The 12,957-nt window shown below is 36.2% G+C and overlaps 3 protein-coding genes across 5 annotated transcripts; all 3 read right to left on the minus strand.

Annotated features, from left to right (window-relative positions):
- Nucleotides 1-2,579: 2,579 nt before the first annotated feature.
- Nucleotides 2,580-4,899, minus strand: LOC140832203 (uncharacterized). Its single transcript, XM_073196084.1, has 2 exons — nt 4,710-4,899; nt 2,580-4,340 (listed from the first exon to the last, which is right to left on the minus strand). Exon 2 carries the CDS (start codon nt 4,155-4,157, stop codon nt 2,859-2,861), a length of 1,299 nt encoding a protein of 432 aa, XP_073052185.1. The 5' UTR covers nt 4,158-4,340; nt 4,710-4,899; the 3' UTR covers nt 2,580-2,858.
- Nucleotides 4,900-5,345: 446 nt separating this feature from the next.
- LOC140832206 (uncharacterized) lies at nt 5,346-7,460 on the minus strand. 3 transcript variants are annotated; one of them, XM_073196090.1, is made up of 4 exons: nt 6,851-7,460; nt 6,595-6,659; nt 6,044-6,126; nt 5,346-5,917 (listed from the first exon to the last, which is right to left on the minus strand). In XM_073196090.1, exons 1-4 carry the CDS (start codon nt 7,055-7,057, stop codon nt 5,430-5,432), a joined length of 843 nt encoding a protein of 280 aa, XP_073052191.1. In that variant the 5' UTR covers nt 7,058-7,460; the 3' UTR covers nt 5,346-5,429. The 3 variants fall into 3 exon arrangements, with proteins under 3 accessions (XP_073052191.1, XP_073052190.1, XP_073052189.1); XM_073196089.1 differs by having other exon boundaries at nt 5,347-5,920; XM_073196088.1 differs by having other exon boundaries at nt 5,348-5,941.
- A 741-nt stretch (nt 7,461-8,201) lies between these two features.
- Nucleotides 8,202-12,710, minus strand: LOC140832204 (metal tolerance protein C2). Its single transcript, XM_073196085.1, has 10 exons — nt 12,128-12,710; nt 11,433-11,541; nt 11,140-11,179; nt 10,942-11,018; nt 9,967-10,055; nt 9,190-9,259; nt 9,040-9,078; nt 8,793-8,943; nt 8,560-8,649; nt 8,202-8,469 (listed from the first exon to the last, which is right to left on the minus strand). Exons 1-10 carry the CDS (start codon nt 12,573-12,575, stop codon nt 8,368-8,370), a joined length of 1,215 nt encoding a protein of 404 aa, XP_073052186.1. The 5' UTR covers nt 12,576-12,710; the 3' UTR covers nt 8,202-8,367.
- Nucleotides 12,711-12,957: the final 247 nt, after the last annotated feature.

The raw sequence follows: 12,957 nt of genomic DNA on the forward strand, positions 1-12,957 counted from the left end.
TCCATTTTCACACTATACTGTGTGCCATATATGCAAGGATTTAAAATTTGAGTAGGTCTCTCGTAAAATAGTACCACAGATCTTTATTAGTGAGATATGTTAATCTTATTCATATTTATAATAAAAAATAATACATTTGGCATAAAAATAATATTTATTCATCGATAACTTAAATAGAATATCTGTCTCACAAAATTGATATGTAAAATCATCTCACATAAGTTTTGTGTTAAAATTTTGGGGTTGAAAAAATGTATAGTTTGGAATTTGGAACAAATGTATTATATCCACGAATACGTATATCGACAGTCGAATATCCCTAATATTCGACCCAATTTTCATGGTAGTGTGGAAAAAGTAACTTATTTAAAATCATAATTAGCTTTGCTATTATAATTAAACAATTTTTTTTATATATTTAATATTAAACTCATAATCACAAGCTAGCTAGTGTATATTTGTTGCGGCAGGCGCACATATTACATGTGTATTATATTAAGCAAACCCTAAAAAAAGTTTTACGATTTAACCTGCCTAATTATCAAAGAGCCGACATAATTACGAAGTTAATTAATTATAAATGTCCATCGTGGATTGGTAAATTATGAAAGCATAATGGCGTTAAAATTTGACTAATCATGCAAATTAATAATGTCGTTAACTCATTGATAGGACATTTAATTTTTCATAATTATTAGTGGGGAGATAAGATATGATAGATTTGTCTTAATTAATTAAGTTTTCACTTTAATTATAGCTTCGTTAATCAATGGAAAAAACGACGGCTGGTTTCCGGCCTAGCTATTTGATATAGAAATTGGAAGGATAATATATATTCATGCAACATATATAAGTTTCATAATTGTTTTAGTAATTATCGACTTAATAAGCATAACTAGTACGATACGATTGTGGTTGAGAAATATTGGATTTAGAAATTTCGGGAGTAGGGCTCTTGTGAGACGGTCTCACGAATCTTTATCTGTGAGACGAGTCAACCTACAAATATTCACAATAAAAAGTAATACTGATCTTAGCATAAAAAAATAATACTTTTTTATGGATGACCCAAATTAGAGACTCGTCCCACAAAATACGACCCATGAGACTGTCTCACACAAGTTTTTATCAAAAAGTAATACTTTCTTCACACAAATTTTTGCCATTTTAAATTGAGGCCACGTATGAATCATTGAGTCATTAGACGCATACAATTGGACTTTTATTTGTTTTAGCGTGGACTTTAGTTCTCTAAGGCCCTGTAAATGTATCCAAGTGATTTGGGCCCATTGACTTTTCCCCTATATGTTCTTTTTTGCTCATTTTAAGTCCCTTTATGTGTTTTTTCTTTTTATATTCGGATTAGTTCGTCGAATTTGTTTAATACGATTAATCTAGACAACTTGATTTGTAATCTACTACGTTAGTCTGATATTCATTCATTAGCCTTTTTTGGCACACTAAGGTGTAAATGATAAGCTAAATCATGTCTTATTAATTAAATAAAATTTACTAATTGAATATCAAATTAATCTATACTAAAAGGCAGACTTGAAACTTCAAATTAATTAAAACTCATAATTCTCATATTCATAAACCTAGCTAGTTATGCACAAATTTTAAAGGGATCTAAATTACGAAATTTTATTTCAAGTCTTGTATAAAATTTTTGGTATATTGACCAAGGGAAGCATGAAATATTCCTAAGCAATTTATTGTGTTTGCCTAAGCAAGTTAGGTTGTGTTTGTTTATGTCTTAAAACGTCCAACATGAACAAAAATTAAATTGTTCTTTAAATTTTTTTCATGAAAAGTTTATTTTCTGTTGGGTGCAATAATTGTCCCTGCTTGGTAGAGCGATCGAACCGTGGTGCTTGAGTTGTTGTGCGGTTTAAAAGATTTGAGTTGCACCATTAACACTAGTTACAGCTATTGGTAAAACGGTAAACACTAGGTCCTACAATTGGTATCAGAGCCAAGGTCACGGGTTCGATTCTCATTGATTGCAAGGAGTGCAATTATTGGGAGGGAGATTGTTGGGTGCAATAATTGTCCCTTATACACTTTAAAAGATTTGAGTTGCACCATTACCACTAGTTATAGCTATTGGTAAAATGGTAAGCACTCGTTCCTACATTTTCGTTACACATACAAACTCCTCCTTGCACCATTTTTATCATTTAATAATTCATCTTTTCACCCTTTATCATATTATATTAGATCACATTTTAAATTTTTAGTTATTATGAAAAATATTAATTACCCCCATAATTCACTGATCCAGTCATACACACGGACCAAGATAAGCCTCAAAAGTCTTTGGCAAATTCCCAAGCATCAATTTTTCCTTCTCTAATCTAATCTAAGAAATAAAAATATCCATCTCAAAATCAGTCAAGATTACAAAAAACAGTACCAAACGACAGCTTAATCTTACACTTTGTACTAAAACCTATCACAAACTCACGGTAAAGTCATCTTAACGGTGGAGACCCGTTACCAAAGAAATAGTCATCGGACAGTAAACTAAGAAATCGGGTAAGAATTCAGACTAAATTTGCTTGGGCACAAACAGCATATAAATTTGTAATGGTTATTTCAGGTGCAACTAAAATTAATCCAACTCAGTTGGCCCCATTCCACTTCATACGTGTTACATAGATTAAACAAGGTTTAGCTTAAAGCTATAGCAATCAAAACTCGGAGGGTTTTAGATATTTCTATCCTTGATAAAACTCAAATTTACAACAACAAATGATCTAGTACAACAAGTGATAGGGGTAACTATAGTGTGCTTGTCCGTTTAAACATCTGAGTTACAGGGTATTCCTCACTCTGAGAGCATAAATGATCATGTATCAATTTAATCTCCTCCTCCTAGGTGCACGGGAATCTCCCGTATCCACGTCAGAAATTCTTGAAGCGTTGTTTCTTCTTCTTGAAGACAAAGTAGAGAGGGATACTGTGGAGTCGATTTCAATGGCATTATCAACCGTCTGACTCTCAGAGTGTATAACAGCAGCAATGCTCGATAACGAATCCCTATCATCAGCAGGTGGAGGTAGTTCTTGATTTATGTCAACAGGATGGTCGTGAAAATAAGATTCTACCAACCTCTCAGCAGCCAGACTCTCGGCAGAGTTTATTACCGATGTAAGATTCAATAATGCAGTAGCTGGATGTGAACTTGACCTACGAAGTAAAAATGATGAAAGCCGGTGACTATCCGTCACATCATAATCAGTTGGACTGCTTTCCCTCAAGTCAATTATGTCCTCAGATGGCAGTACAGGGACAGGAGTTCGTTCCCTACGCATTCCTCTTGAAGTTAGAATTCGGTTGAGTAACGAGTTACTTCTCTCGGGTGAGTCGTGAGGACCATCAATATTTCGTGGCTGCACTTGGGAAAGTTCCCGGCTAAGATCAAATGTACTTCCAAGTCGTCGAATCATTTCCTCCATTGGGATAGTGAATGCTGTCCTCTGAATGGCTTGCCTCCAGCTCTCAACCCGCCGCGCTTGGGGCCGGAGAGGGATCTTAAGGCTAGAATCCACACTTGTCTCACGTATGCTATTTCCCCGGCCATATATTGGAGTCAAATTTTTAACCGTCACCTCTCCCTTGCAAACGGGACATTCCTTCGCATCTGAATGATGATGTAGCCACCGGTATAGACAAGGCCAGCAAAATAAGTGGCCGCAGCAAGTAACAACAGGGTCCTTCGCCAAATCCAAACATATATTGCAATCAAAAAAGCTTCCATCATCACCATCATTTTTCCCACAACCTTCCTTCTTACCCAGACCTCCATCTTCCAAACAACCAATGCCATTCTCAGACACTTTGGCTGACCCAATAGTCCTTTCCTCTGCTGCGACACTGCCCTCACCAGTCTGCTGGTCAATGCCCCCACTTAATTCGAGGGCAAGATTCCTAGTTTCAGGCGGGATAGGAACCTGCCTCCACAAGGACCGCCACCGTTGACTCCTTTGCCTATATACATCACTTACCCTATGAACAGGAGCATCTAACCAATCTTCCAGGTTCATAGAAACATATGGATAAGATCCTGATCCAGGTGCACTGTCATAACTAGAATCATCGAGAGGTCCCAAATTGAGATCAAGATTTCTGGAACTTGGATTCTCATCCGTCATCTAAATTATCGAGAAAACCCAAATAATAGCCAAAGCCCAACCTTCAAAACAGGACTTCTGGTTTAAGCCCGAGAAAACAAAATCTCACAACTTTCTCGAACAAAACAAGGTTTACAACCTAATTGAATTCAGGGAACACAAATATTACCATCACTGAAAAATTAGAACCCTGTTTGTTTTAGCCTGAAAAGAATACGAATCCAACATTAAAAGCCACAGCACTAGAGAATTAAAACCAAGAATCAGTTCCAGTCAACTAAGACCCCCAGCTTTTCAGGAGAGTCAAACAAATAAAAACCCCATAACTTTATCACTGAAAAGGGGCAAAGGGTGAAAGAAATAATCACAAAGATTACAAGAAAAACATCGGAATTTCAAAATCTAAACCCAAGACACGTCTGCTCCACGCTGAAAACCAAACCAAGGGTTTTCATCTTTTCGGAGAAGAAAGCCGCAAAAGATACCAAGACTCAAACTTTACACTCCAATTACATAAAGCGTTAAACAACTTGTAATAACAGAACAACAAACTGCAGGGAGAGGGAGAGAGACCTCCGGAAAACAAAGATTGTATTTATGAGCAAACAAGAACAAAATCGACGAATTAGGTGCGAATTGAGCTGGATTACATGCAATGACATGAAAATCCCATTGATTTTTTCTCCATCTAAGCACCGAAGACTGAGAGAATAGGGATTTGGGGGTGGGGAAGGATAAAGAAATGCTGTCTGAATTGGGTTCAACTCAGAAAGCTATGGAACGTAAGAAACAGGCGGGACGTGTGGTGGGGCCCAGAGAACAGAGCCCATGAAGAGAAATTAGGCCATTTGGGCCAAATTTATTGGGCCACTTTCGATGGACCTACGATCCGAAGTCCATTCAAACAGATGAGATAATATATTGTATTTTGATTATTATAAAACTATATTCTATGATTTGCTAAACTATATTCCGTACCATAATACGGAAAAGTTTTTCTTCTTGGACCTGAATACAATTATAGAACATTCGACAAGCTAAGATAATGTAGCATTCGATTATTTGACATCCTAAAGTAGAGATGCTTATAAATTGGGTGGTTTCGAGATATGCCACATATATATAGTTAGGAATATAGGTTTGTGGCCACGTTTGTTCCAACAAATGGACCGGGATATCCCGTAATAAATTAAATTTAATTTTAATATATATATATATATTTCACGCACGAAGAAATTTATGAATCACAAACATGATCATAGATTCCAACATATGACTAATGATCAACATCATTCAAATTTGGCTTAACAAGCTGCTTATTGATCTAGCTTTCACCAAGCCAAGCTTAGTCCTTTTCTTCGTAACCACCAACGGATGCTGCAGCCCCAGGTCTCCACTGCTCATGGGCAATGCACCACCACGAAAATCCACCTCATGATGGCGCTGGCGCACTCTACTCATGCTTCTAACCCTCCCTTTTCCTAAATGATGTTCACACAGCGCGTATCCGACGAGTGTCGGTTGGCAGCACCGCCATCCTCGCCCATTAACACGGCTGCAACCTGAGCCCTCCATGATCACGTTCCCTCTTTTACTTTTCTTTGTGCCAGTACCACTTGAACTGCTGTTAATATTTTGAGCATCATCATGACCAGTTTGAGTGCTCAAGTCGCACTTCTTGTTAGTTTTGGACTTCATTCTTGCGATCATCTGTGTTTCCTCCTTTGGGCTTCTTTCAAAACTCCCTCTCCTCTTCTTCAACGGGACAAGCGCCTTAGTATCTCCTTCACGCCAATACCCCGTGTCTAAATAAAAAAAATATAGCAGATAACGTACAAAATAACATGAAAACAATGAATAACATGGTTAAGTTTTTGCTATTAAATTTGATATATAGGAGTATATACCTTTAGCAGCAGCAGCAGCAGCAGAAGACGGCTGCAAAAAGTTATTATTGGTACATTGTTCCTCATATGGAATGTTATTTTCCCTGAAAGTTATGAGCGTTGGATAAGGATGATTTGGTTGACAAATTAAAAAATAATCAGTGCAAAACATATACATTGTAGCATGGAAAATAATATCTAAAGAAAATGATTCTAGGGACCAGCATGTATCCCCATGCTAACATGCACCACATGGGGGCACTATTTGTTCCCATTATACAGAGAAGAGAAAATGAAATAAGTCGAGTTCCATATATATTGATAGTGTCTACTTCCGATGTAGCCCTCACCCGGGTAACCATAGTTGATTAAACAAAACATCGTTAAAACATACAGTCTCTCCACTTGCAGTAAGCTTTTTTTCACTGGGCTACTTGCTCGAGCTTAAAATTTAAATTAATGAAAGAATTGCTTTTTTCCCCTTCTTTTTGTATTTTTTACCGTCTATAAGAACTCATGAAAGAAGAGAATTACAAGAAGAATTCTATTAATTTTCTTCACACTCTTATCACCTGATATCATTACCAGCACACTTCTTCTTCTGTTCCTCTCTCCTTTTCTCATCGTCCCCAGATTCCTACAGAAAAAGAGAAGCAGTGACCACAAATATTTTGACAAATCTTCATATATTTGCTTCATTATTTGCACCCGAGTGTAAGAATTCTTGGTGCAAACTTGTAACTTTACCCCCAAGAAATTACAATATCAGTCTTTGTACGTTGAACAAGTCTCGATACCTAAATTAGATGTTTTCTAAAAAGTCTTTACCTTCAGCTTCGTCTTCACCCCATTATTATCGTCTTCAGGTGGAGCCCAACTGGTATTACTGTCACTGATCACCATAACTTTATCAGACGGCTGTCCAAGAGGATCATTGGTCTGAGCAGCCTCTGGTTTCGGCTGCGCCGCCGCTGACTGGCTGAGATGGAAATCTGAAGGAGTAGATGGCGGTGGAAAACGCTTCCTGATCCTCATTGTTGAGTGATTAAACCGTGAATTCAAGTATAACTAGGCAGAAATGTTGTTGAAGAAAGGGGGAAATCAAGAAGCGTCATGAAAGTGCAAAGACAGAGTCTTTGGGAGAGAAAGAGATCGTAAAAAATACATGTTCCGCAAGAAAAATTGTAGCTTTAGGATGCCTCTCCCTCTCTCTTTCCATATGTGCTGTTTTGTGCGTTTCTCTCTCTTGACCTTTATTTGTTGCACCACACACATGACAAGGAGTGGATATGTGTGAGTCATGTCAAAAGGGCAAAACATAATTCTTGGTGGTGGCACGTGCCAGAGCTGGTGGAGAGGGTGGCGCGTGCTAGAGGGGATCACTGGGTCCGGTGAGTGGGGCGGCGTGGAGTGTCTCTGTGTGTGTGAGAAAAAGTTTTTTTGGGATGCCGACGAGTAAAGTTTTATTAGGTTTAGTTTTAAGATGGATTTGGTTTTGAAAATTTATATTTTCCAACTCGCGTATATTTTATTTATTTATTTATTAATTTACTACTTAGAAAAAAACTTGAGTGAAATGGTTTCACGGATCGTATTTGTGAGACGGATCTCTTATATGATTTTGCTATAACCTATGGTACATTTATCATATCTTTTATTTCAATCAGCAATCAAAACACCAACTTTAGCATTAGTTGACTTTGTAATCAAAAAAAAAAAAATTGCCTGTGTCTTTTTTCTTTAAATATGACGAATTTAAAGCTTTTTGTTCTATGATTTCGCTAAGTTGCACACATAACATTGATTTGGTTTGATAATATTATAATTATCTAACTACTTTAGTGAGTTACAAACAGATAATTATTATGAAATTTGTTTGAATTTTAAGAATAAAAGCTTTTTGTTTGGCTACAAAAGATTACTCAAAGTACTTATTTATTTGAAACGAAGGAGCCTGTTGTTGAGCAGCACTAGGGGCTAGGGTCCAATTTTCGTTTATTGAGAGAACTACTGCTTCACAGAATTTTTGAAATGTTAATTTCATTATCTTTATTGATTGATTCCTTTTGTTTGGTGTCCTACATTATTTAAAGCAGAATTCACTTATATCAGACATAATCACGCATGATTCCAAGTCAGTCTAGTTCATCCACATGCAACTAACTGCTTCAGAACGATATCGCAATACTTTTGGATACCAAAAATCTAGCAGCCAAGTTCCTTGTATGAAAAATGAGTATATCTGAATTCTCGAAAACCAACACAACCGACTAGTTTTTTCTCGAACATAAAGTTACTGCTACCCAGCAGGGGCTAGAAAAATCATAAGATGTGAAGAAACTCACTCAAACACTATCGACTTGTACAGTCAAATCCTGTATGCCAAGGTCGTGATACAGGCCATGGACGTACTGGAGTGTTGATCGATCGTCTGTTCCATTCTTCATCTGCGCACAAATTAAATTGGACAATCAAGATGCAACTTGTTGTGTCGTATCCACATGAGTATCAAAGTACTGATGAATAATGAAAAATACCTGCAGTGAAATGGATCCTACAACATGGCCCGGCACCAATTCCCAGAAGCGAGCCTGAGAGACCTCTACAATATCCTCACGCGAAGAAAGCTGGTAACAAATAGCACAAAGTTTTAGCATGAAGTCACTAGCTAGAATAATATGCAAGGAATATTTTAATTTGATCGCTTTTTTTCAAATAATTTCAACAATTCACGTAAAAGAAAGTTAAAAATTATAAAAATGGAATGTACTTGTCTCAGGCATTTCATCAAGGCAGAAGAAGGAATACTAGGAGGTGCCATCTGTATCAAAACTCCACCAGTGGTTTTAAAGAGAGGCATGACAAGCATAAATACTAAGACGGAAACCAGTCCCAAGCACAAAACTTCAGCATTTTTTACCCTGCAGCAAATACAGTGAATAAGACTCTGCAGCAGCATGGTGGGATTAAAATGCAAGTCATAAATACACCAAAACTGAAGTAGATTGGACAATTACCCCAGACCAAGCAACCAGGATGCTAAAATTAAACCTGCACTGAGAGAAAAAAAAATCAATGTGCAACTTTAGATCCAGGGATAGAATTTTCCAATAGAAGACTATACCCCACAAAAAGATGCTGACAATCATGAACGGTCTATCTCATACCTCCGGATAGAGTCAGCAAGAACATGAAGAAAAACTGAGTGGTGATTCATATCTTCAGCTTTTCTGTACACTGCAAGAATAAATTTTAGTCTAAAAAAATAAACAATTTTGAACTATGACAACAAATCCCCAAGGAGGAGGGTGTAAGAGAACAAAGCATATGGTCTGGGTAAATGTAACGGGCCCAAAGTTGAAATTAGTTAAAGGGATAAAACCAATCATAAACAAAATAAATGTTAATAAAGTTGCAACATAAATGACATTAATAGAATATAAGAACCATAGAGGTCAAAGACACGTTCAAAAAATTCTCTGAGGTTGAGTTAGGATTTGATTAATTTCAAATGTATTTTGGTCGTTTAAAGAAATAAGACCATAAACTTCAAATTTACCTATACATATTTATATAGTATTTTATGTTAATTACAGTGGATTTCAAGTTCACCAAATAATAATGTCATTTTAAATTCATTCTACTTTGTATTATTAATGAATAAATAAATAAGACGTTGATTTAAGATTTGATCTATTGATTTATTGTAAACATGAATTTATAAACGAAATCTATTGATTTCAAATTCATCACACCAAGTGTACCCCGAAGGAACCCTTTATCCTCCAATCAATGAACCAATAAGAAATGCAATTTATCATAACAGTCAACCAAATGCATGGAGGGAAATCATAACCTTGCTAAGCAAAAAGCCAAACATGATCTACGAGTTAAAAAATGGAAAAAAAAAAACTAGAAAAAAAGCCAAATGTGACGAGATTTACCAAGATTGATTCGAGCATAATTTCTGAAGAACCAGACACCAATAAGATTCACCAGCAAATTTGTGACAGCTGATATGATCAGGTAATGCCTAAAAACAGATGCAAAACAGAGACTATTATTTATAGATAAGTTACATATAGAAATCTAAATAAGAATGCACAAAACTGAGATAGATGTTGCAACATTAACTCAAATTCTGGTATAATTAACACTGAATTGTAGAGTACTCTCCCCATCCCTGTGCTATTCTTTTTCTTCACTGTTTCTGTCCTTTTGTCTCTAATTCTTTGAAAGAATCCTGTTGTCCTTAAATTGATTATTGACTCATTTGAAAACATCTCATTTTCTACATAGTTTAATAAAGATAGTCTTAAATAGAAAAAAAAATGACATTCGACAAGACTAAAGAAAAGAAAAATTATTGGCATAAAAAACTGTAAATAAGGATGAATAAACCTCGGTACACTAAAGCACGCATCTTCCCTCCGTCTAGTCCAAGATGCGAAGGGAGGAGGCGCTAGTTCATAGAACTAAGGTGCACTAAGACAAATACTTTAAAATCTAATGTATGAAGAAATTTTTATGTTACATAGTATCGACTACGTATTTTATAAATAATTGAGAAACAACAAAGAAAATCTTCACAAGTTCGGATTTTTCTCCATTAATACATGACCTCTTGATTTAAAGCTTGCTCAAAGTTCCCTTTGATCCTTTACTACACGCTAAGGCTCATATTTACAGCCAAGGCACATGGCACAAGGTCATGCCTCATCAATCCCTAAGCCTGGCATGCACTTCATGAGTTATTAATCACTTGATCCCACAAAAAGTAGACACTCAAAAAGCTGCACTGATAGCAGTAAATGTTTCTTATTCTAAGCAATTACAAACTGCATGAGAATGAGATGGAAAGAAATCAAGGAATCCGGTTTTAAAATAAATTCAAAGACTACCATCAAACACTAACTCACTTGTGCTCGGATTCATCTTGTATGAATGCATGAAGTGCTTCCACAGCTAAGGAGAATGACATAAACAAAAGAAACAGCTGTCTACACAAGAAGTATACGTAATCTGTCAGTCACAGATGCAACAGTAAAAACAAATTCACGCTACAAACAAATTAAGGGATTCAACAATCAACACAAGCTAAATTGTAAAATACTTACAGCATTGGTAAAAGCAGCTAAAACCGCCAATCTTTTATACCTGTCGAAAAATATCTAATTCTCTCAGTTCAAATTCGGTGACAGCCCGCTCATTATAAAGTAATTTGGTGCATGTAATTACTTAATTGCATTCGCATATCAAAATATAATGCTAAATTTACAAATAAAAATAATGACCATGATGATGATATTAAATAAAACAGAATATTTGGTCACAAGTAGAAAGGGCGCATCCAACATGGATAAAAGAAATCACCCATGTAAGATCATGAAACAACCATCAGGAATCTTACCCATATGTATATGCACCATCAGGCTTTTTTTGAGAAGCAGTCATGGCAAATAGTGAAAACGATAAGAGACCACAGCCAAATGTCAAATGAAATGCGTCAGAAACCAAACCTGAAATGCTCAAAAACCAGATATTAGAATACAGTATGCAACAGAAAATAAGAAACCATCACATATTTGATTCCATATGACTTACGAAATGAATTTAAATAGCAACAAAACTGAGATACATCTACCAAGAAAAAAATCCAGCAAATAACATCGAAATTTAATATGTGACTGAACCAACAAATATAAATTGCAAAGCAGTGATTGAATTTATCTTGTTAGCTCATGACACAATGTATTGTGTCATTCGACGTAATATGGCAAATATCTCACCCGAAGAAAAAGCAAAAGAAAAAGAAGAGAGTAAAGCATGTTGAGTTCATGTAACCACATTTCTATTCTTGTCTTCCATTCAAATGTTGAAACTACAACAGGACAAGAGAAAGATTATGCGTTCATCATCTGCCACATTTCTAACTGGATACTTGCCAAGTAAAAAGCTTTGCAACTCGTAAAAAACTAAAACCTTATTGTTCGTGAAAAAAGAAGGTATACAACTACCGTTCGAATGTTTACTCTCACAAATTTCAATATGATTGTGCCCAAAAACATAATATCAGCCTCCCAATAAAAATTTCAAATTTCGTACCGATTCTCCCCGAGAATATCCCAACGAACAATTCAGCACTAGAATAAGCAACGTTGAGAAAAATCAACACGAATAACCGCCTCATTTGCCTGTTCCCCGACCTCAATCCACTTACAATCTCAGAGACAAACGAAAAGCTAGAATTTTTTTCATTGATTTCGTCGGGATATGATTCCTCCAGAAACCTCGAATCTAGAAAATAATCATTCTGCGGTATATCAATCCCAGAAACATTCCTAGAAAGCAAGGGCTTAGGAGTGCGAGGGTCCACGGAAACGTTCTGATGAAATGAAGCCTGCCTGGAGAACGCAAATCGACGATCTGTATCCTTCCCGAAATTGAAATCTCCGACGTACGATCGCGGGGAATCGGCGGCGGAGTCGAGTCTCTGGTAGTTAAAGGACGAGCTTCGACCATTTGTACCTGGGAAACGCGAGGATTCGCTCATTTGTGCTATAGGCAAGAATGCGTATTCACAGCAAAATGCTCGACAAAACTCAGCGAAGAAATCTTGACGACTAATGTGAAAACGAAGCAAACTATAAAGAGTGGTTCATGAAATTTTGGAGTGGAAGTAATAACTCTTGGGTCAAGACGACGGCGTCAATACGATCTTAAATTGAAATGCGATGTATTTGTTTCTCACAAATATATAACGCGATTTATAGCGGAATATGGAGAGAGGATGTATTTGTTGTATCTCTACAACAAAAAATATAGTGTGTGATTTTCTCTGTTAAATTAGTAACTAAAGGTCAATATGTCAAATTAAACACATTCCAATGAATGATCAATATTACAAGAGTTATTCCAACAGAATTTTTTCATTT

The sequence above is a fragment of the Primulina eburnea genome, chromosome 5 (genome assembly GCF_022965805.1).
Source record: "Primulina eburnea isolate SZY01 chromosome 5, ASM2296580v1, whole genome shotgun sequence".
NCBI classification, from domain to species: domain Eukaryota; kingdom Viridiplantae; phylum Streptophyta; class Magnoliopsida; order Lamiales; family Gesneriaceae; genus Primulina; species Primulina eburnea.